At 38.5% G+C, this 23292-nt stretch overlaps 1 protein-coding gene across 2 annotated transcripts; it reads right to left on the reverse strand.

The window, feature by feature from the left end:
• Window positions 1-4104: 4104 nt before the first annotated feature.
• Window positions 4105-17903, reverse strand: LOC108699510. Of its 2 annotated transcripts, none has more exons than XM_041572330.1 (7): window positions 17131-17903; window positions 15156-15254; window positions 14219-14740; window positions 13639-13815; window positions 7847-8413; window positions 7002-7766; window positions 4105-6353 (listed from the first exon to the last, which is right to left on the reverse strand). In XM_041572330.1, the coding sequence occupies exons 1-7, from the start codon at window positions 17135-17137 to the stop codon at window positions 4240-4242; spliced, it is 4251 nt and encodes a 1416-aa protein (XP_041428264.1). In that variant the 5' UTR covers window positions 17138-17903; the 3' UTR covers window positions 4105-4239. The 2 variants fall into 2 exon arrangements, with proteins under 2 accessions (XP_041428264.1, XP_018087106.2); XM_018231617.2 differs by having other exon boundaries at window positions 6272-6353; window positions 6902-7766.
• Window positions 17904-23292: the final 5389 nt, after the last annotated feature.

Raw genomic sequence — 23292 nt, forward strand, 5'->3', positions numbered from 1 at the left:
CAAAGTTAAATATAGATGAAAAATAGGAATATTCAGTTATGTGGTTAATAATGTAGATTAATAAGTGGCACAACATACTCCTTTTTGTGTGCCAAGTATCCCTTGAAATTCTAGCAGACAAAACAGAGGAATCACTCATACAACAAGGAGTAGGAACAAGATGGCACCTAGAGTTGTATAGTTATGGGCAATGGCACGTTGACTCCAGGAGGGGATGTAGAATTCTAGATCAGAGTTTCATTAGCCTCATACCCCTGATTATTATGAATACCTGTTGTAAATATGTATAGTAGCCTTGCCCACATCTTTAAAACCGCTTAATTAGCCATGCCCACCCAAATACAATGCAGCCTTGCCTACACTCGCTAAACCCACTTTCCAGGGATTTAGATCAGACCCCACACCTGCCGGGGAGGAACCTGTGAAGCCCCCAAATAAGCTCCATTGTAATACATATGTATATATACACAGTACAAGCTATCTTCCCATTGGTTAAACTAAACGGACTTTACTGTGGGAGCCAATAAATTGAAGCAGTGCTGGTGAAGCAAACACACAGTTATTTCCAGTGCATTGGATAGAAATAGTCATGTTTTGGTCTTACTGGTCTTTTAATATAGACTATGTGTAGTGACGGCTGCAGAGAGACGAGTGCAACATGGAGAATGAATGGCTATTTAGTCTAGGGCCAGTCTGACTGGGGCTGTGCCAGCTCTGCTTTGTCCTGTGTAATAACAACCAGGCCTGGACTGGCAATGTGTGAGTTGTGGCAAATGCCAGAGGGGCTGCAGTAAGTTGTCAGTCACTATTTATTGGGGGGTGTTTGGGCCTCTGTGTAGCTGAAACGCCAGGGCCTATTTTGAGTCCCAGTCTAGAGCTGATAAGTCTCTGGCCGTTGCACTTAACTAGGGCTACAAGGTGATAAGGTGACTGGGCCCAGACTTATTAGCCCACCTGTAGCCTCACTCCTGTCACTGTGTCACTTTAGCCCTTAGCTGCACCTTTAGCTTGACTAATGCTTATCCACAAGCTCTTCCACCTACAACTCCCAGTACCCCCTGACTGCTGCCCTACTCCCTGCTTAGCCTCACTATTAACCTGTCCAGCCAGTCCCTCCCTTGCTCAGCCCAGTGGTGGAGTGCACCAGCACTGAACAGGTTAATAGTGCCACTATTCTGCCTAATGAAAGGGTTACACTGACTTTGTTTCTATTGTTGCCGCCAGTGATATGTAATTAAGTTAGTGTCCTGTGCTGCTTCCAGGCAACTTCCCATTAGCCCCTGTGCCAATGGAGCTAACAATCTAAAACCCACTTTCTCCCCATCTTTCTGCTTTCAAATGATCTCTTAAACCCACTTATTTAGAGAAGCCTCCCCTCACTCTGTTTAGCCACCAAATACAATACCATACGTTACATCTCTCACCTGCTTATTTCTGATTGTGCCACTCCCACACCTTTCTCTCATTCCCTTCCCCTTTTAGATTGTAAGCTCTTTTGCACAGGGCCTTCCTTACCTTTTGTACCGGTCATAATGTATGTAACTCTGTATGTTCTATATATGTAATTCATGTGATTTCTTTGTATAAACACATTGATTTACAGCACTGCGCAATGTGTTGGCACTATAATAATAATAATATGTTCATATAGGTTGCATGTTGCATGTTTGGAGATGGACCACAGAAGGTTTATGTTGGTTGTAACTGCACCAGGATTTACAGACCTTAGTGGTTCCCATAGGCTCAATCTTTCCCCATAGCCCCATGGACAATCCTTTATACACAGAGAGGGGCCACTCCCCCATGACTACATTTACAATAATACAACTGATAAGTGATGACATTTTATTCACTGTCCAGTATAGAATCCTAGGGTCTAGGCAACACTTCTAAACCAAGAGTGAGACAATGTTGCCTCGACCACCTTATATTATAGACAGAGCTTTTGGGAAGGGATGGACAGAATCCACATTGTGTGTTGGTCTGTGCAAGTCTTACTCATGGATAAATTAAGCTGTATTAACATTTTTCTAAACTGTCATATGTAGTGGTTGAGATTTCAATGGGATAACCTCTTCCTCATATCCCTTCTATTCAATAAATGTATCACAGTAAGGCCAATCCATTTCCTATTTCAGCTTTGGAATCCCTTTGGGAGCAAAATGAAAAACATCCTTTCTTAGCAGAAACTGTCTCAGCCATTTGAGATGACACGAGTCTCCGATTAGGGGAGGAAAAAAGGCTACATAAATTTTTTTTAATGACGTTTCTGCAGTTGTTCAGGTGACATCTATTTCCTGGCACCCGTTGCTGGATTATTAGCCGTATAGTTTATTTTGTTTACGTTGCTAACTTTTAAACGAAGAAGCCTAAAAACTGAAATATGCATCCGACTTTTAGAGAGTTATTTATTAACGCCTGAATGGAAAAAACAAGAAAAATTTTTGTGTTTCAAATTTTACGTGAAAAAAAAAACCCTCTCAATTTTCAGGATGCAGAAAAGCCTGAGGCTGCAAAAAAAAAAAAAGCCTGAATCAGAAAAAAAATCCAGCATCTCAGACCTGCTGAGGTCGCATATAAGTCAATGGGAGAGGTCCCTATCCTATTTGGAAGTTTCTGTGGTCTGCGCTAAAATAAGCCTGAAAATCCGACTATTTATTACTTTTCGGTGAAAAAAATCAGATTGGGGAAAAAACTCCCCAGATCCAGTTTGGTTTGACTTTTTTTTATTTTAAATAATCAGATTTTGATAAATAACCCCCTTAATGTTTACACGATTTTCTAGTAGATTTAAGGTATGAAGATCGAAATTATGGAAAAATCCGTTATCCAGAAACCCTCAGGTCCTGAGCATTCTGGATAATAGGTCCCATACCGGTAATAATAAAACAGTCGCTTGTTCTTGATCCCAACTAAGATATAATTAATCCTTATTGGAAGCCTATTGGCTTTATTTAATGTTAACATGATTTTCTAGTAGACGAAGATCCAAATTATGGAAAGATCCGTTATCCAGAAAGCCCCAGGATACGGATCAGAGTGCGCTGGGAACCTCTGAAGATTTTTTTTTTGGAGGGGTGCCCAGCGCACTCTTGTTACACCACTGCTTCCAAAGAAGACTATAGAATCACACACACTGAATTGGCATTTACTGAACACTAGTAAATACATATTACCTGAAAAAAGCAAATCTCACCACAATTTAATGCAAAAAATGAAATAATGTGTCTTGTTGAGTTGTTAAACAAGTACGATTTGTATTTTAAATAGGCAAATGGGGTTGAATCATTTTGATGTACAAATCATTTTCTGTTTTACTATCATTTTGCAGTAAGATGGGGTATATTTATCAAAGAGTGAAGTTAATAGTGAAGTTCCGCCACTTTCCACTCATTTCTATGGGATTTTTATAGGCGTATTTATCAAAGGGTGAACTTTCACTTTCACCCATTGATAAATATGCCTTTCAAAATCCCATAGAAATGAATTGTGAGCTGCGGAATTTCACTCTAGTGGCGGAACTTCACTCTTTGATAAATTTACCCCAATGCTTGTTGTTTAACAAACCACTTGGGCGTTCTAGATCATCGCTGCCACTGAATTCTAACACCAGTTGGACTACAGCTCAAAGCCGTTGAATCCGTTTAGACAAACTCTCCCAACTACAAATGCCAAAAATAACTATAGCAAAAATTCATATTACGGGATTCCCAAGCTGGAAATGGAATAAATTTGCCCTCTAACTTTCAAACACGGCCATTTATTTTTTAATCAAAACTAGCGATGCACCGAATCCAGGATTCGGTTTGGTTCGGATTAGGCCAAATCCTTGTGCCTGGCTGAACCAAATCCATATCCGAATCCTTTAAATCATGTGACTTTTTGTCACAAAACAAGGAAGTAAAAAAAATTATTTGCAAATTAGGGTTCGGATTCGGTTTGGTATTAGGCCAAATCTTTCACAAAGGATTCAGGGGTTCGGCCGAATCCAAAATAGTGGATTCGGTGCATCCCTATTCAAAATACAAAATTTATAAGGATATTTTTTAACAGGTTACTCTTTGTTTTTTTATGTTATATTCTCAGAAACCTAGAGTGATGATCCAGGTTGTACAGGCCTTTATTTAAGAAATGTTCAGTTAAAAAAGACATCACTAGGGCACGGTCTCCTCGTTAGAATTGAGTAGAAGATCTAGGCTCTTTTTTAATTTGCACAAGATATTTAGAACAGCCATCTCACTATCGGCCACCATTAGTAGGTGGCAAGTATACAAGATCCGGATCAACAGAAACCAAACTGGGGTCAGGCTCCTGCTTGTTAGGTGTCTCCTCATACTCCAGAGCTTCCTTCAGCACACTTCCACTCACTTTGCAGAAATGAAGGTTGGCTAAGATGCTTAAATCATGTGTTCCTTGCGCTTCCACAGATGTACCTTCATGAAGTGTCTTTTTGGGTCTTCTGGCATACAAGTTACTTAGATATTCCCTAGTGCCGATCATTTTATTTTTTAGTTCCTCAGACAGGTTAAGTTTTAGACCCTCTGGGCAATGTCCTGGCAAGATATTTGGAATCCAAGTATTTTCACTGGAAGGTTCTGCTTTGAGAGACACATTGTGTTCTTCTTCATTGGAACATCCAACCACTGATGTATTCATTGATATTGGAAACACAGAGTGGTAAACTCTTTTTGAAGGCCTTAAGGACAAGGCACTTTTCATATCGTTTTTATCTTCCATTTGTTTGCAGATTGCAGCATTTTCACATAGTTTGGGTTCCTTGGATGTTTTTCGAGTTGATCTCTGAAAATGGTTGTCTTTCTTCATGGGTAATAGCACAGAATCCCATGAATGGTTATCAGTATGACCCACCATATCACTTTTACGAGCTTTTCTGGTGATTGGTGCATCTCGTCTGATTTGGGAGTTGTGTTCTACCTCCTCCTTATCAACTATGAATATTCTGTCCTCTGGTTGTAAGTCTAGTAGACTAAATGGGTGCTCAGAAGAATCAAAGTTTATATTTTTATGATCACCTTCTATATTATTCTTATCATTTTGATCATGGTTTTGTTTAGGTAGGTCATCATTGTCCTTGGAAGTTTTAAATGCTATAGGAGTCTCCTCCATATCACATTCTACAACCGTTTCTCCATGAATTTTAATATTTTCACCCTTGTTGGGGCCACTACTCTTTTGAAAACTGTTTCTAGCATCCAGGATTTTGTCTTGTGGGACACTAGATTGTTCAGAGTAATCTGTGTTCCCTTCCCATCTGAAGACTTCATCAACTGCCTGTATGGAATCTGAGGAAGAAATGTGTGAAACTCTCCTATTCGTATTAATGCTACAATCTGAAAATGCTACAGTTTCTAAATGGCAAAGAGGTTCCGCATCTGCTCCTTGTTCACTGTGTGGTTGCTCTAAGCCAGCATTCAGTTTTAGGGACTCTTTAATTGAACTCAAGACACGCCTAGTGATTGTTGATGAGCACACCACTTGAGTAGACGAACCAGTCATAGATCCAGGATGCAGGCATTCCGGTATGATTTCTGACTGTCCACTTTGAGTTAAAGACCCAAGTACTGAAGTTGAACACAAGCCAAGAGCTGAAGGAACAGTCACTGCTTTGGAAAGCTTGGTCCTTGGATTCGAACCAGCCATTGCTTTTATTTGCAAGCCTACCGTTAAAGACCCAGTCATTTCTCCGGAAGACAAAATAGATACTTTAGGACTAGTCATGACCTCTGAATGCAATTTTTGAACAGAACATTCACTTGTAACTTCAGAATATAGTCCATGAATTTTGGTCTCAGTTGTGGCTATTGCACCCAAGTCTTTTAATGTCCTCTCAGTTGTGGATTCTGACCGCAGATCTTGAAATGCAACTTCATTTGTAGACAAAACCTGAAATGTATTCTCATTTACAGTTTCTGAAAACAAACCTTGAACTGGTTTCTCCTTTGTGGTCTCTAAACACAAGTTTTCATTTGTATTCTCAGCTACATCACATAACTTTTGAATTGCATCCACACTTGTTTCTCTTCGAAATAAGCTTTGAATATTATTGCCCATAAATACTTCTGGATGCAAGCTTTCCTTTGATGTTGGTTCTACATTAAAACTTTGAGAGGCAGAATCAGCCAGTGCTTCCGCACAACAGTTTTGAAAAACATCTTCTTGTGAAACAGTTACTGAGTCTGGTGGAGCAATTTCTAATTCTGGTATCCAAGAAGCACATGCAGCGTGCTTGTATATGTTCAGATCAGGCAAGGTCACACATTTCTTCTTTGGGGACAAGGAAGGCTGTAACTTAATGCTGTGTTCACCATGTATGGAAGGTTGAGTAGTTCGGTCTGTAAAATTCATCACAAATACAGGAAAATGTTAGAGCAAATAACCAAGTAAAATTATCTATTTAAGCAGGTGTTTACTTCCCCAATTGAAGTAAAAAATATTGTTGGGCCCACTTAGCTCATAAAAAGGTCACAGACATATAAAAAGACCCAAAAAGGTTAATCACTCTCAAATTTCAAGCTAATTAGGCTTCGGTCTTGGCTACCCATCCACGGTGTTGAGGGGCAGCTCCACAGTTTAGGAAACACTGAAAACCAGAAACCCCTGACTAATGGCAGGTAGATAAGTGACACTGTGGTCAATGTGAGGTCATATGAAATTAAACAGAATTTTTATCATGTTGATTAAAACAACACTGACAAAGTTCTTTAAACCTTTCCAGTGGGAACAATCTAACAGATCTATTTGGATATAAGTAATAATTAAACAACTTACTGACAAAGCCTAGTAGCACTAAAGAAGAAATATCTGTAAACATCACAAGCTTTTTGATCTAAGAGTCTGAAAATACGAAAACAAAACAACGGTCATTATAATGTGAGTTTACCATTCACCGGGGTACTATTTCCATTGGGGCATCTCGGCATTCCTGAAATCCTTTCTCTGTGAGAGTCTGACTAAGAGATTGACTTGAAGTCTTTCATTACCTTCAAGAAGCTCCTCATCAGAAGGGGGAGTGGAGAGCGGCTGATTGTCTGCTGATTTAGCCTCTAAATGTTTCTGCTGCTTCAAAACTTTTGCAGCTGTTGGACATGGTGTATACTCATCACAACAATTTGTATGGTATTTCCAAAATCTCTCCCTTGCTGGCTGTTCATACAACATTGGAAAGGTTTTCTTGTTTTTGATAAGTTCTGAAGAACTTGATTTACCTCTAGAATCTTCCAGATTGGTTTCAATTTCACTAAGGTAACTAATGGACTTCTTTTGGGCTGGTGTAAAGACATGACCAAGTTGGCACGAGGGAAGTGGAGACAATTTACTGCTTGGTTTCAAGTTGCCATCTTCAGTACCATTTTTTAGGAATATATCTTCATCTTCTGGTGATGGCATACATTGCAATGAAAAGATACCCTTTTCTGGTTGGCTTTGAGACATGGAACCATTGTGTCTAATGCATCCTACCTCATTTTCTAACAAATGCTCCTTTTGGTAAGGGGCGCTTGCATAATGTCCATGGTTCATTTTCAGAAGATTTTGGTTTGCCTGGGGTAGCATATTTGCATTAACACCATCGGTGGACCCTTCTGTGTCCCTAGAAATCACACTGATGCTTTTTGTGGAATCATTAGGTAGGTCAAGGAATGTGCTCCAAGTTTGGCTTTTCTTAGTTAAGGTCAAATTAAGGTAAGGTTTCCACGTTAAGGTCATGGTCTGCTCTTGCTGTTCCGTTTCCAAATATTTAACCATTCCTGATGGGAAAGAAAAATCTGGTAAACATACCAACAACAACAAATAAAGTCTCAAAATACAATGTATCCAAGAAACCTACCAGTGTTTGTGTAGCAAGTATCAACAGATTTAGAATCTTGATCAGAGGAGTCCTTCATACATATGTTTTTGCTGCTCTCAGTCTGTGACTGTGGAGTATCCAAGATACAGATATCTTCTGGCATCTCCGCACTACACGGATGCTCAGCACGGACCTCAGGGTTCTTTAAATGTTGTAACTGACTGTCAGAAGGAAAAAGACTTGGAGAACTTAAACATCTGGCAATTCCTTTCCCCCACGGAGATTTTAATCGGGTTCCTGAGACTTGGTCCCGATCCTTATTGTTGATTTTATGGCTGCTATTTGCACCAGCGTCTTCATATTGATTGCGGGGACACACATTCTTTCCACATCTGCACTCGGACACACTTGCACTCTCCTTTTTGATGCTAGAATGTGAAATCACAGAGCCAACCAACAAGCTGTTTGGTGTCGTTTCTGCGGAACTCTTGCGTAGATTGCAATCTGGACGAGACCTATGCTCATCTGTATTTCTCACTTTGTTCTTCCAGTGATTTGGGAGGGCGCACATAATTATCCAGGCAATCAGACAGAGCAACAGACATCCTAGAGAAGAAGAAGAGAGAAGAAGAAATGTAAACACCCAATAAGTGCAAAAACCACAGATTTTTACAGATTTCTGTAAAGGCCACAAATAAACGGGGCAGGGTAATGTCTGTGATTCAAGTTGAAAGAAACCTGCGGTAATATTTTACCTTAAACTAGAAACGTAGAAATTGCCAAAATAGACATTTTTTTAAAACAAAATACGGGATAATTATTTTCCAATACAATATATTATATAAAAATACATTTTTATATAATATATGTGTCCAGCTTTGATAATTCATTGCTTTTGGATTTTCTTAACGGCAAAAAGCCTCTTGTGACTTTTGTGAACTTTAACATCCCTTCAGAATTCACCGTTACACGTTCTTTACCATCCTAAAACTAAAATCATAACGAAGGAAAATGGATTCGAATTTGAAGAAACGAAAATCTGAAGAAAATGAAATCTGAGTCAATGTCTACGTGTACTTTACAGCATAGAAAATGTTTTTCTTCCAGTCTTGTTTCATTTTTGTTTGTATTGTACCAGTAGGCAACAAATTCCTTGAAAAAATAAAAAACTGAACCAACTTAAAACCATTTAATAAGAAGTTATCTGGACACACAAAAGCTATTCTTTAACAAACTTTAAAAAAAAACTGTCGAAAGTTAGCACATGTAAAAACTTTATATAAGGGATAAGTTACCCTAAGTGTCAGCTAGAGTTCTAAGATGACTTTTAATATATTTATATTTGACAGTAGGTCGTACATGTTAAATAGCACAGTATAATAATTTATAATGAGATTCACTACGACTTCCTAGAAATGTTTAGAGAATCACAAGGGAGCATTCTGGGAAAGGGTAATACTACAAGCCATGGTTTGATCATTGCACTCCATGTGCATTTTTTTCGGTCTAAGTATGACTGATAGTATGGCAGTTCTCACGCACGTTGAGATTAAGATATTGAAATGTTGATTATTAATAGGCTGTAGGGCAAAGTATCGAAGAAATGCAACAGTAAGGGAACAATTGGCATTATATTTCTATACTCAAGACATTATTTCACCTTATTTTCTTCATAGCCTTCACTTTATCCCATGCCATCGGTTTAAGCAAGATGTTTATCCAATAAGGGTCACTGTCATGGGTGTCCGTAGAAAATTTTCCTGAGGGGGGGGGCAAGTAAGCCAATATAACATAGTATAGCATCCCACTAAGGGTAAGGGCACACGCTGCTATTTCGGGAGATTAGTCGCCCAATGGCAAATCGTTTCTTCTTCGGGCAACTAATCTCCCTGTACTGCCTTCCCGCTGGCTTGAATCTAAACCACCGGCGGGATGGCACTCCGAGTGCTTCATTTTCCGAAGTTGCCTCATGAGGAAACGTCTGGCGATCCGACTGCCATCCTCACGGCGATCTACATTCTAGCTGGCGGGAAGGCAGTTTGGGGAGATTAGTCGCCCGGAGAAGAAGCGATTTGTCGATGGGAGACTAATCTCTTGAAATAGTGTGTGCCCTGGCCCTAAAGATGAACCTATTCATGACAGTGCAGAAGATAACTTAGCCTTGGGGTAGGAAGTATAAAAAATGTTTTATGTCATTGGGAATTAAATTTACAACCAATTTCTTGGAAGTAGCTGGAGATGTCAGGGTGGGGCAACTACCCCCTATTGCCCCTTCTGCGGACACCCATGGTCACTGTGCCAGACTCCATTATATCATTAACCAAAAACCTCAAGAACTTAGTTAACCAGAACTAGCCAACCAAGCATTTATTTAAATCATAAAGCAAAGACACACTCTTTGTAAGTAAAATATCGAATAAAATACATACACGGCATCAAAAAAAACATCTTAATACCAAAAAAAAGCTGAAATTACCATTAGAACTAAAAAAGAAAACACAAAATACTGAGAATATATTCGTGCACATTCTGGATTTGGTGTGCCGCTGATACACAAGTAGGCATAGGCAGCTTGATATTAAATTGGCATAGGTACAAGAACAATATAATTAATAGAATGAAACCAAGAGAATGGGCTCACACTGATTGAATTCTACAGTGTATAATGTATAAAAATAGCTTTGGTGGCATGGGTTCTGTCGTTACAGTAAAGATTAAAGGCACGGCAGAAATGAGACCTTTCAATGTGGGTGGATAAAGTCATGTGGTGAACTATATTAAATACAGTGGAGAAGCAATTCTAGACTTAGTCCATATAGCTTTTGGATAGCTTTTCACAGAATTGGCCCAGAAATGTTCATTGTCAAGTGTAGGCACCCTTGTAGCATAGTCTTACATATACAATATTGATTACAGTATAGATAGGCTTTTCTGGCCCCCTTCTTATGTTCCGGTAATTCAGGTTGATATATGGTATGCCATTGAACTTCAGTAAGTCGTAGTCCACCAGTGCCCATCCACGTGAAAGCGTACTTATTCCTTCAAAGACATTGGAGAGGAACGGTGGGGAAGTCTTTGCTGGTGGTTCTGCCTCCATCTGTCTCGAGTCCACCTGCCGTGATTCTCAACCACTTCATGCAACAGGTCAATAAAACTGTATTCATTGTTTTCAAGTAATGTATCGTCATCGGGGGTCATCCTCTGATTATTTCGCTCGACAGAGTCCCGACTGTTAAGTTCTTCCCTCTGTGAAGCCGTCTCTGAAGATGCAACATGTCTTTTTTGTCTGCTGCTATAGGGGCTTGAGCTTTGATAGGCTCTTCTAGTCAATGAAACGGGCTGGCACACTCCACCCTGATTTTTGGATTCTCCTTTTTTCTCTTTTGAAGGATTCCCAACTTGAGAAGATATGTTATCTAATCTTGATTCTTCCTTTAATTCTGCTTGTTCTGATAGAATATTAAATGCATCAAAATGACGACTACAGCCTGCTTGTGGTCCACAATTCTGATTTTGATCCATATTGGATTGACTGTTTTTATCTGTTCTAGAAGATGGTTTAGGAGAAATATGGAGTGTCTTTAAGAAGAGCTCATAAGAAGAGTTTGTGTCTTGGTCAGACTGTACTCTCTCTTTTGGCCAAGTGTAGGTACGTCTTAAAGGGCGCAGCTTTAGGGGGTTATTCTTTTGAGCAACAACTTGAATTGTAGAACCGATCGCAACTGGTTCTTTGGGTTTTGTGTCAACGCTTAAATATACCAAAGGACCCAGGCTGTCCAAATTTGAATCCGGCAATGGTAAGTTACGTTGTGCTTCTGTTGAAAGGATTGCTGTTGCCCACCTATGAGAAGAATCATGCCATGGATAGAAATCAGGGCAAATATCTTGAGTTGTTTCCGCTGTCATTACTGGAGAGCCAGCAGCTGATGAACTCTTACCCTGGTAAGTATCTAAGTTATTGTAATAGCACAGGTCCATGTTGTGACTGTCAATGTTGCCAAGAATGAAGGAAACTGTTTTATCTGTAAAGTGCTGTTTTTGGCATGCCTGTTGTTTTTCATCCTTGCCGTGATGCAATCTTGTATTTGACTGTAAGTTAAGTTGACTTGTATTTGACTGAAAGAAATCAGATTTCAGCAGGATGGCTGAGGCAGATTTAGATCGACCCATTTTAAGCACTTTACATGTTCTAGAGTGGCCTTTGGAATGCTCCTTGTTGAACAACACGCCCTTCAAGGATATCTTTGCACCCATCACTGTCCACCTTCCCGTGTCACTAGAAATCCTTGAGTCTATCCCATCTTCGTTTGGCTGCACTTGTTTTTTCTCTTGTTTCTTCTTCCAAATAAGGAAGAGCAGCAAAGGGAAAAAAATCATCGCTGCAACAAAATAGACAACAATGCAGTTGTTTTTCAAAAAGCAAATTGTATTGAGTGGTATCAACGTATTAAACAGTTCATTGTTTTGTGGTGGGGCAGATTATTGATGGCAATTCAATGACAGGCAGGCACTTACTCCCCTATGTTGAAGGTCTGGGGCATGAGCACCCGGACCCAACTGGGAAAGCGGTAAGCTTATCCTGATGATCCTATTGATTCATGTATTTCATGATTATCTAGTTAAATGTAGGTGCAGATTATTGGTTTACACATAAAATACCAACTATATGGAGTCATGTCTAATTAAAATACATATGAATGCATCTAGCAGGTAAGGAAAAGGATGACATAAAGAAAAAAGAAGGATGACTTAGGAAAGTCATATCCTAAATCCAGTTTTTCCCAGACTGGGCAGTAGCAGGGGGAATCAGCCTAAAGGGCAATTAGGTTAAGGATTTAGGATAATGCCTAAATGCCATTTATATCTAAAACAGGGGTCCCCAACCTTTTTTAACCCGTGAGCCACATTCAAATGCAAAAAGAGTTGGATAGCAGCAAAAGCATGAAAAAGTCCCTTGGGGTGCCAAATAAGGGCTGTGATTGGCTATTTGGTCGCCCCTATGTGGACTGGCAGCCTACAAGAAGCTCTATTTGGCACTATACTTAGTTTTTATGCAATCAAAACCTGCTTCCATGCCTGGAATTCAAAAATGAGCCCCTGCTTTGAGGACACATCCAAGGGGTTGCAGAGCAACATGTTGCTCACGAGCTACTAGTTGGGAATCACTGATCTAAAAGGTCATCTTAAAGCTAGTTAGATTGAAATTTGGGGTGAAAACATATTTGTATCTATGTCTATATTTCCCCATATCTGTACCCTTGTCATGAACTAAGAAGGGCAGTGTTAATAGGTTAGTGTAGGAGTTGGAAAAGTCAGACAATCTCTACTTTAATCCATACGCATATAATCCATTTTTAGTTTAGATAAAAAAAATATTTAATTACTAAAGCAAAGTTCTCTGTCCAACACTAGTGCCCACAAAGGGGCACGTTTCTTAACAATAAAGATTAACATCTCCTGTGATCACAACCCATAGCAACCAATCAGCAATTAAATTTGAATGTAGAAAACAAAAGCAAAGATCTGATTGGAGGCTACAGGCAACATCACAAGTAATGTTTGTCTCCAATGTTAATATATACTCCCCTAGGTCAATGGCTATAATGTCTTCTCAAACACACACAGTAACAAATGCTATTGGACTTTTAATGCTCCTAGACCAATTGCAACACTCACTAATTTCATGTCACATATAGAGATTCTCTGTAGGGGGCGGATCGGGTCCTGATCTGCCCCCTTAATCATTAAAACCTATTCTCCCACACAGCAAAGATAAACCCCAGTCCCAAATAAACATATACAAGATGTTCCTGCTAACTATGAAGCCTTACCAAGTATCACCAGCAAAACTGTTCCGATTATCGGCTGGGCCACTCCGTGTTGGTTCTCCGTGTTGGTCGATGAACAGTTGTCAAAAGTTATGTTCCAAACTGAAGTTCCATTTAGGGTGGGTGGAGAGTGGCAAACAACCTTCTCAGGATCCATCAAGCGGGAACTATTTCTTAGTTCTGGAACAAAAACAAATAATAAAAATAGATATGTTGCAAATTCATAAAAAAAATAGATGCCAAGGTCTTGTCTGAAACCAGCAGTGAGTGGGACTAGAACACTATGACGGTATCTTACAGGGGGAGAAGTAGAGTGTCTATAACTTAAGCAGTCGGCTAGACTAGAGTCTATAACTAATTCTGCTGGTGGGACCAGGACACTTTCATGGCACCACCACACAGTTGGAAGGGCAGAGAGTTTGTAGCTCAAGAACTTGGTTGGACTATAATATTCTAATGGCAAGAGCTAAATTAGAAAAGATGTGCTTCTAGAGACGTATTTGATGCTCACCATTGGGCATGCGATGATCAAACACAACAAAAAGAAACAGGAAGGAAGATGGTGTTAAACCATTGTTATTACCTTGTAAAAAAACAGCAAAATCCTTATGAGGGCAGGAGCAGTTCCATGGGTTATTCCCCAATTTAAAGGAGGCATTCTGTAACGGCTTCAGTAGATCATTGGGCAGGTAGGAAAGGCTGTTACTGGACAAATCGAGGAAGAAGAGCTTGGCGAGGTCACTGAAACTGCCACCTCTGATTTTACTAATTCTATTACTGGAGAAATCTAAAGTCTGCAACGAGGACAATCCCGCCAACATCTCCGGGCCAATTTCATCAATGCTGTTGTTGGCTACGTTCAAGGCTTCTAACGGAACCGACTCATGGAACCAATCAGGGGATATCGTCTTCAGGTGGTTGCCGTGCAGGACAAAACTGGTCAATTTTTCGAAAATGCGGAAGGCCCCTGCGTGGACATTCTCTATACCGTTTAGCGCCAAGTTCAGCCTTTTCACAGATTGCAGGTTCGGACTCGTAAACAGGGATGTGGTGATTTCTTTAGCGGTTTTTATTAAAAGAAGCGACGTGATGTTAGAGGGATAATCTAAAATAAAAAGTTAATAACTTCAGTTGGAGTAACGGAGCTTATTTCTGTATACGGAACATTTGCAGACTTGTCTCAGCCTGAGCAAGCAACATGGTAGCTCCCATATTACTTATCACGGGATGGGTGTGGGGAGTGCATGCCTATGCAAATAGAAGCCTGCAATGTAAGGTCTCGGGCAGGGAGAAGCAGGGGCGTAACTACAGAGGAAGCAGACCCTGCGGCTGAGAAATTGCTGAGAATAGACCCCAAAAGTTAATGCCAAAGGGAACCTTCTCTTTCATTTAATAATGGGTCAAATCAGGTGGATTCAGTCATTTCGACAAGATTCTTCATGAAGGACAAATACTATATATAATAAAACAATAATTCCTAGATGAGGCATCAGAGGCACCAAACATATTGATTATGTCACCTTTGGGAACACTGAGGCACACGTAGATTCCTTCATCATAACACCGACCTCCCCCGGCCAATCTCACTGCTCCATACAGTATCATCAGTCCCAGTAACACTGAAAGGCAAGTACATTTATATTACATTATAGTACAGGGATGGGATCCGTTATCCAGAAAGCTTTGAATTACGGAAAAGCCATCTTCCATAGACTCCATTCTATCCACATAATCCGAATTTTTAAAAATGATTTCCTTTTTATTTAATGTTTACATGGTTTTCTAGTAGATTTAAGGTATGAAGAACCAAATTATGGAAAGATCTGTTATCCAGAAAGCCCCAGTTCCTGAGCATCCTGGATAACAGGTCCCATACCTGTAATAATAAAACAGTTGCTTGTACATGATCCCAATTAAGATATAATTAATCCTTATTGGAAGCAAAACCACTATTGGCTTTATTTAATGTTTATATGATTTTCTAGTAGACTTAAGGTATGAAGATCCAAATTACAAAAACATCTATTATCCGGAAAACCCCAGGTCCCGAGCATTCTGGATAACAGGTCCCATACCTGTAATAATAAAACAGTCGCTTGTACTTGATCCCAACTAAAATATAATTAATCCTGATTGGAAGCAAAACCAGCCTATTGGCTTTATTTAATGTTAATATGATTTTCTAGTAGACTTCAGGTATGAAGATCAAAATTACAGAAAGATCTATTATCCAGAAAACACCAAGTCCCGAGCATTCTGGATAACAGGTCCCATACCTGTATAGGTATATCAAAATATGCCCTCCCCCAACAAATACATTTAATGGTAAACATCAATGCTTTTTCCATATGTAATCAGCAATTGGTGGAAAGCGCTGCTTTATACAGTTCATTTTTCATCTATATTTAATAAGCATAAAGTTTGGTCTATTTTAACATGGTCAATATTTTCCATTTTACAAGAAAGATTCCCCCCCCCCCAAAAAAAAGCTAGGAAAAAATGTAATTCATAACAATTATATTATTTCCAAGGATATTTCTATATACAGGTATAGCATCCCTTATCTGGAAAATGCTAAATTACGGCCGAATAGACTTCGTTATAAATAAATGATTCAAATCAATCAAAAAGAGGTGGTTCACCCAACTTTTGGTATGTTATAGAATGGCTAATTCGAAGCAACTTTGCAACTGGCCTTCTTTTATATAGTTTTTCAATGATTTGCCTTCTTTTTCTGACTCTTTCCTGCTTTCAAATGGGGGTCACTGACCCCTCCTTAAAAAACAAATGCTCTATAAGGCCACACATGTATTGTTATTGCTACTTTTTATTACTAATCTTTCTATTTAGTCCCTGTCCTATTCATATTCCAGTCTCTTATTCGAATGAATGCATGGTTGCTAGGGGAATTTGGACCCTAGCAACCAGATGGCTGAAAGTGCAAACTGGAGAGCTGCTGAATAAAAAGCTAAATAACAAATAATAAAAACCAATTGCAAATTGTCTCAGAATATCCCCTAACAGTAACTCAAATGTGAACAATCCCTTTACATTAACTCATTTCTGGTTCCTATGATAACTGATCATAGCAACTATGGCAAACATATGCCATAGCCCTTTTAATGTATGGAGATCCAAATGACAGAAAGAGCCCTTATCCAGAAAACCCCAAATCCTGAGCATTCTGGTTATTAGATCCTATACCTGTATTGGCACAGCTGTGTGTAGGCTAATTTAATAAATGTAAAACATTCCCAGCCATGAATTTTGATCATTAAAATATTGCTATTAATATGTTGTTATTTCATGCGTATGGCTTCATAAAATCTGTATTTCTAAATGAAAAGATGAGATAATGAGCATTATACAGGGGGTATGTGCAGCAGGAATCTCTGTATACACCTATATTATCTATAAAGCTGCACACTTGAGGGTGCAATAATTTAATTTATTATACACTGGGCATGTACAGATATTACATTTATTGGTACTTACCTCTCATCTTGGTTAAGTTGCTCCCGGACGCTGCACAGTTTGTGTTCTGGGAAGCAATCGATGGTCTAAGACGACCAGTATGTAGTTTCCTTGGCTACATCACTACACATTGGTCCCCGTGCTTGGCCAGTAGTGCGTTGCACTAGTGCCTGTTTGTTAGTAGGAAATATTAACTAGTACATATGAGAAAAAGGAATTCTACCTTCATAGTCCAGAGACATGAGAATGGGAAAGAATTCAACCTCCCACTGTCATCTGTAGGTCATTTTCTAGAGACTTCAGATGACCGAAAACCCCCTTTTACGGCATCCAGACATGTGACAAGGATCCAAAATTTGTGACCTGGCAGCGACAGAGGGTTACATGGACACCCTATGTATTTTCACATCCCTTGGGTTCATTAAAGTCATTCTCATAACAGCTTAAAGGGGACGTTGATATTAAAATGGACTTTAATATAAGGGGCTTGGAATTGAACCTGTGACCTGGGTGCAAGGGCTCCGCCCACCATTGTCAAAGAGCAATTTCCAGTAAATGGAATATATTTGGTTAGGTGTATGCATGACCATATTACAGCAGTCACACAACTGACATCTTTAATACATTTCATGGGCAAAAACAAAGATAATGGCAGTGACGGATCAAAGGGGTTGTTCACCTTTGAGTTATATTTTAGGGGCAGATTTATTAAAGGTCCGAGTTGTGTTTTCCTCGAAAATCTGAGTTGTAATCAAAACGTCCATTTTTGGGTTAAAAAAAAAAACTTGAATGTTTAAGATTTATTATACCCTGACCCTGGAAATATCTTGAATCCGAAAATACTACATCTAAAACCTGTGGAGGTTTTGTAGAAGTCAATGGCAGAGGTCATTGAAACCATTTCAAGATGTTCCCGTTTTGTACTCAGGGTCTTGCTTGAAAACTCGAATGAATCGAGCGATTCGAGTTGTTTTATTTTATTTTTTTGCCGAAAACTCAGTCAATTCGAGTTTTCAGGTTGCGGGGCTCGAACTCGCAGAATTGGGTTTATCACACTTGTTTATACAAGATACCATTCGAGTTTCCACTTCATTCAAGGTTAAAAAAAAAAAAAACGAGCACTCGACCATTGATAAATAACCCCCTAATACAGGCCAAAGGTTTAATTTACAAATAAGGGCATTGTATGACGCATCTCTGTGTAAGTCACATTTCATACCCTTGACTTATAGCATAGCCCCCCAAGAACTCAATCCCCACAATTCACAAATTCCTTGTTCTTCAAGGATTTATACCCCAAAAATATACATTTGTGGAGAGGAGGCAAGCCAGTCTCTGTGTAGACCAGCAAAATATGGATAGGAGCCTGGCGGGAAATCAACCTTGAAACTTCAGGGTAGGGGAGAATTGCTTAAAGTATTAGGGAAGTTCCATAAAACAAAAAATCTTTGAGTTATGAACATTTTCAGTAAGGCACGGCGATTATCAGTTCATCAAGAAAAATCCTCAACATGAAATATATTTCTTTTAGAATGAGATGGATCTGCGCCACTAACCAAAGTTAATGGATTAGGCATTACAGGCACGGATGCTTGTTGAAACTTGTAATATTTCACTTTAATTTGCTGTGGCGTCTCCAACATTCCTCTTTCAAAGGCTTCTCTACATTCACTGAAGCATGGCAGTAAGTCACCAGGAGACATCGACAGCCATGTCATCAGGTCGTCACAATAGGGGAAAAACAAAAATCTGTTATTAGGAATAGTGTTTGAGAGAAAGCTGAAGAACACCTTGTTGGAGAACACCAAGTTGAAGAACCCCTCATTGGAGAACACCAAGTTGAAGAACCCATCGTTGGAGAACACCAAGTTGAAGAACAACTATTTGGAGAACCCCTTGTTGGAGAACACCAAGTTGAAGAACCCCTCGTTGGAGAACACCAAGTTGAAGAACCCCTCGTTGGAGAACACCAAGTTGAAGAACAACTATTTGGAGAACCCCTTGTTGGAGAACACCAAGTAGAAGAACAACTATTTGGAGAACTCCTCGTTGGAGAACACCAAGTTGAAGAACCCCTTGTTGGAGAACACCAAGAGTTGGAGAACAACTAGTTGAAGAACCCCTAGTTGGAGGACACCTAGGTGGTCGACTGTAATCAGACTATGTGTAGTGTAAATGATACACCAGTGCTTGGATCAGGACTGTGGCCTGTGGATGTGATCAACTGGCCTTACTTACTTCTGTAGCTTCACCAAGCTTTCCTAGTTACAGTTTTTCTGCTCTGACGTTCATAAGGGGTTGTTTTTAATATTAAATTAGGAAAAAACGATTTAGCACTATGCTTCGTTCGTAACAAGACAGTCATAGTAAGTTTAGCTAGTTATACATAAACACTTTGGTTGGGCGGTTTGTCTGGTTTTGACCAAACTACCCAATTGCTGGGCATGTTTGCCAGGTCAGGGGGAAGGACCAACAGGCTCACTGGATTGCAGATTATGTTTCAAAGTTTTATCTGCATGGACAGAGCAGGAATTGAATGTAGCCACAGCTCTTCTTAATTTTGTCCAGTTAATTTTGTTGGCCTTAACACACGGAATAGAAGAGTTAGCATTTAAGGCAAGTGGCACACAGGGAGGTTAGTAGCTGCCCACTTACCTACAGAGGCATAATGGACTGCTTGTTTGGTGGAAAACACCAGCTACAGTTAGCAATGATTTAGAAAGAGCTTCAACAACAACTTGCAGAAAATCACTGCGGGTCACAGAACAAACATGGCCTGAATCATTTTGTAGAACCCTGCAGTCCACCAATTATACTTATGCCACGATTTGCTGCATTACTGCACACGACTTTCACTTTCCGATCCCAGACTAAAATGCGGCAAAACTACTATGAATACAGCATTTTGTACATTTGCCTCTCTTGCTGGAATCCTTATTACTTTACATAAACTATTTAATGTATTGGGTCTATTGGCATTTCTAAAAGGAAAAATATCTTGAAATATTGTGAAATAAAAGAGCTACGTAAAAAAAAAAAAAAAAAGTGCAGTAAAAAGATCTAATGAATTTTGACTTTTCATACTCAGAATGTGGTCTTTTAATCTTACAACGGTGACTTTTCAAAGTCTACATTCTGAAATTTAAACTTATAATTATTACTTTAAAAAGTTGAAATTCAAATTTTTGAAAATTCATATTTTTGCTTCCATTTGTTAAAATAAAAATTCATGACATTAACAGGGTTATTTATAAATGGGCAGATGTTAAGGATTCGAGATTTTTTGGGTTAAAAAAAACCTAAATTTTTTGGAGATTTATTATACCCCAACCCTGGAAATAGCTCGAATACGAAAATACACCAGCTAAAACCTGTTGAGGTCATGTAGGAGTCAATGGCAGAGGAAGATGTAAATAGCCTTCATGATGTTTGAATATTTTCAGAGGGTTTTGCACGAAAACTAGATCTTTTTTTTTTTTTGCTGAAAACTTGATTAATTTGAGTTGTTAACCCCAAACTCAGTGATTTAAGTTTTTTCCATTCCAGTTTTTTTCTTAAATAAGAAACCATTCGAGTTTGTGTTCATTCGAGGTATAAAAAAAACCTCTATAGGTCTAGGTGCGTTTCCTCTATAAAAATTTTGGGGTAAAAAACTCAAACATTTCTACCTTTATTATGCCCCGAAGCTGCTAAAAGTCCAAATTCAAAAATGCTGAAGCTAAAACCTGTCAAATTCATGTAAAAGTCAATGCCAGAGGTCCCTTTAACCATTTGAAGATGTTTTTTGCCTTCAGGATTTAAGGGTGTTTTACGCTGGTTTGTGCTCGGAAATTCAAGTTTTTTTTAGCCTATAAACTCAATATATTTGAGGTATTCTAGTTTTTTCCCCAATTGCATTAGATTCAGATTTTTTCATAAATAAGTAAACATTAGAGCTTGTTTAAATTGTGAGTTTATTCAAGGTAGAAAAAACCTGACAAACTCGACCCTAAATAAATAACCCCCTAAAAATCATAATTTTGACTTTTTAAAATGTCAGAATGTAGACTATTTAAATTCATAATTATGAGATTAGGAATCAAAATTTTACTTTTTGAAGTCATAATTATGAGATTAAAAGTCAGAATTCGAGTTTAAAAGTCAGAATTTCGACTTTTTTCAACTCATAATTAGGGATGGGTTTTGCTTCGCTGAAAAGAAGCAAAAGAGCCACTAAAAGTCAAAATTTTGAGTTTTAAAAGTTTAAATTTATCACAATGGTTTTTCTTTTTTTTGCCTTCTTCCATATTTAAGCAAGTTAGGTCAAAATTTAGGCAAAGCATGTTATTGGCTAGAACTAACCTTTTTAAGAAAAAACCTGATTTTAAATTAAATGAAAGTAACTGGGCATGGCATGAAAGCTTAAAACACTATACGTGGAAACGATGGAAAAAAAATAAAATAAAAACGATGTACACATCAAAAAAATAAATGGAAAAAGCATACAGTTAAATTTTATTTCAATTCAGTGCTTTCATAAAATAAATATGGAACATCATTTCCGCCGTGAAGGGAGGGAGGACAAGGGTGGGGGGAAAAAAGCATTTTAGCAGAAAATTTGAATGCGTTATTAGCCTCTTTAGCACTTCAGAATTATAAAGCTTTTTTTTTTTGTTATTTACACAAAACTGGTGACGATGAACAAATATATACACAAATGCAGCAATCTAGATCAGTATGGTAGGGTATTATTAATGGAGGTTCTATTGATGGAACAGTAATGGAAGACCCCATGATCAGTCTACCGTAGCCTAGGTTCCGACGCGTTTTATACATAAAGAGCTTAAAGGGCACGAGAGCATTCATTGGATTCTGTTTTAAATGAAACAAGAGCGCCCCCATATGTACCAACTTCTTATTTCAAGTAATACTCAACAACAACAAAAAAACGTGCAAATCTGAAAATTCCCCCATGTCAAGTCTGAGCTGTAACAAAAATGACGTAATTCAACGGAACAAGAGAAAAAACAAAATCAAAGTGCATTAAAAACCTCAAAAGAGCAATTAGTGTTTTCATGGATTGAAACCAATTTTTGTGCCAGTGCTAAAACATCTAAAACAGATCTACCTGTATTTAGGCATGAGCGTTTTTTTTTATTACTGTGCAAAAAAAAATTTTTTTCCTGGAATTTTAAAAAAAACTCCATATTCGATTGCAAATCATATTTGTATTTTAATGAGATCAACCAAAAAAAAAAAAAAATTATTTTGGTCTAAGAATAAATAAGTCAACCCAAAATAAAAAAAATCTCCTTCAACAGGGCACACATGTTCTCTCGGCTTGCTGTGTGCGTCAGGACGCGGGGAAGCCGGCAACAAAGATAAGATATACACATGAAGACATCATAAAACCATTAAAAAGGACCGTGTTTTATATATTAAGCGCACCGCCATGTACCGTGCTTAGTGTGGACTTTTTTTCCCCCTACTTCTATACCGCACAATTTCTCAGGACAAAGAATCAGAAATTAATGGGCAGATTTATCAAAGGTCGAATTTCGAATTGATGGGAATAAATTTGAATGTACTCAGAACTCGAATGGGGGGGTTATTTATTGAACTTCTAAAATTCGATCGAATGGGAACGATCCGAAAATTTGTTTCGTATTCAAAATGAGCATGAACGAAACTCAATTTTCCTCCAAAAAAAAACTTAAATGCCAGGAAGGCTATTAACATATTCATATGGGTCATGGACCCCTGCCATTGACTTTTAAATGAATTCGGTAGCAAATATTCTAATTAGAACTAGAGGTTTGCTAAATCTCACATTCCAATTGGAGGATTAAAATTCGAATGTGTGAATTTTGACAACAAAATAAATTTGCTTTTCGACCCTTAGGGGCAGATTGATTAAGGGTCAAAGTCAATCTAATTTGTTTTGTGTCAAAACTCACACATTCAAATTTAAATCCCCCAATTCGAATGTGAGATTTATCACATCTCAACCATAGAAACAGTTCTGATTCGAATATACTCCACCTAAAACCTTCAAGAGTTCATTTACAAGTCAATGGCAGACATTGAGGGAAAACTTGATTCGAATTTGATTAAAATTTTTGGGTCGGAACTATTCGATCGAATATTAGACGTTTTTTTAAATAACCTCCCGTTGAGTTGTGAGTACAGTATATTTGAATTTAT

This window comes from Xenopus laevis, chromosome 8L (genome assembly GCF_017654675.1).
Source record: "Xenopus laevis strain J_2021 chromosome 8L, Xenopus_laevis_v10.1, whole genome shotgun sequence".
Lineage (NCBI taxonomy): Eukaryota > Metazoa > Chordata > Amphibia > Anura > Pipidae > Xenopus > Xenopus laevis.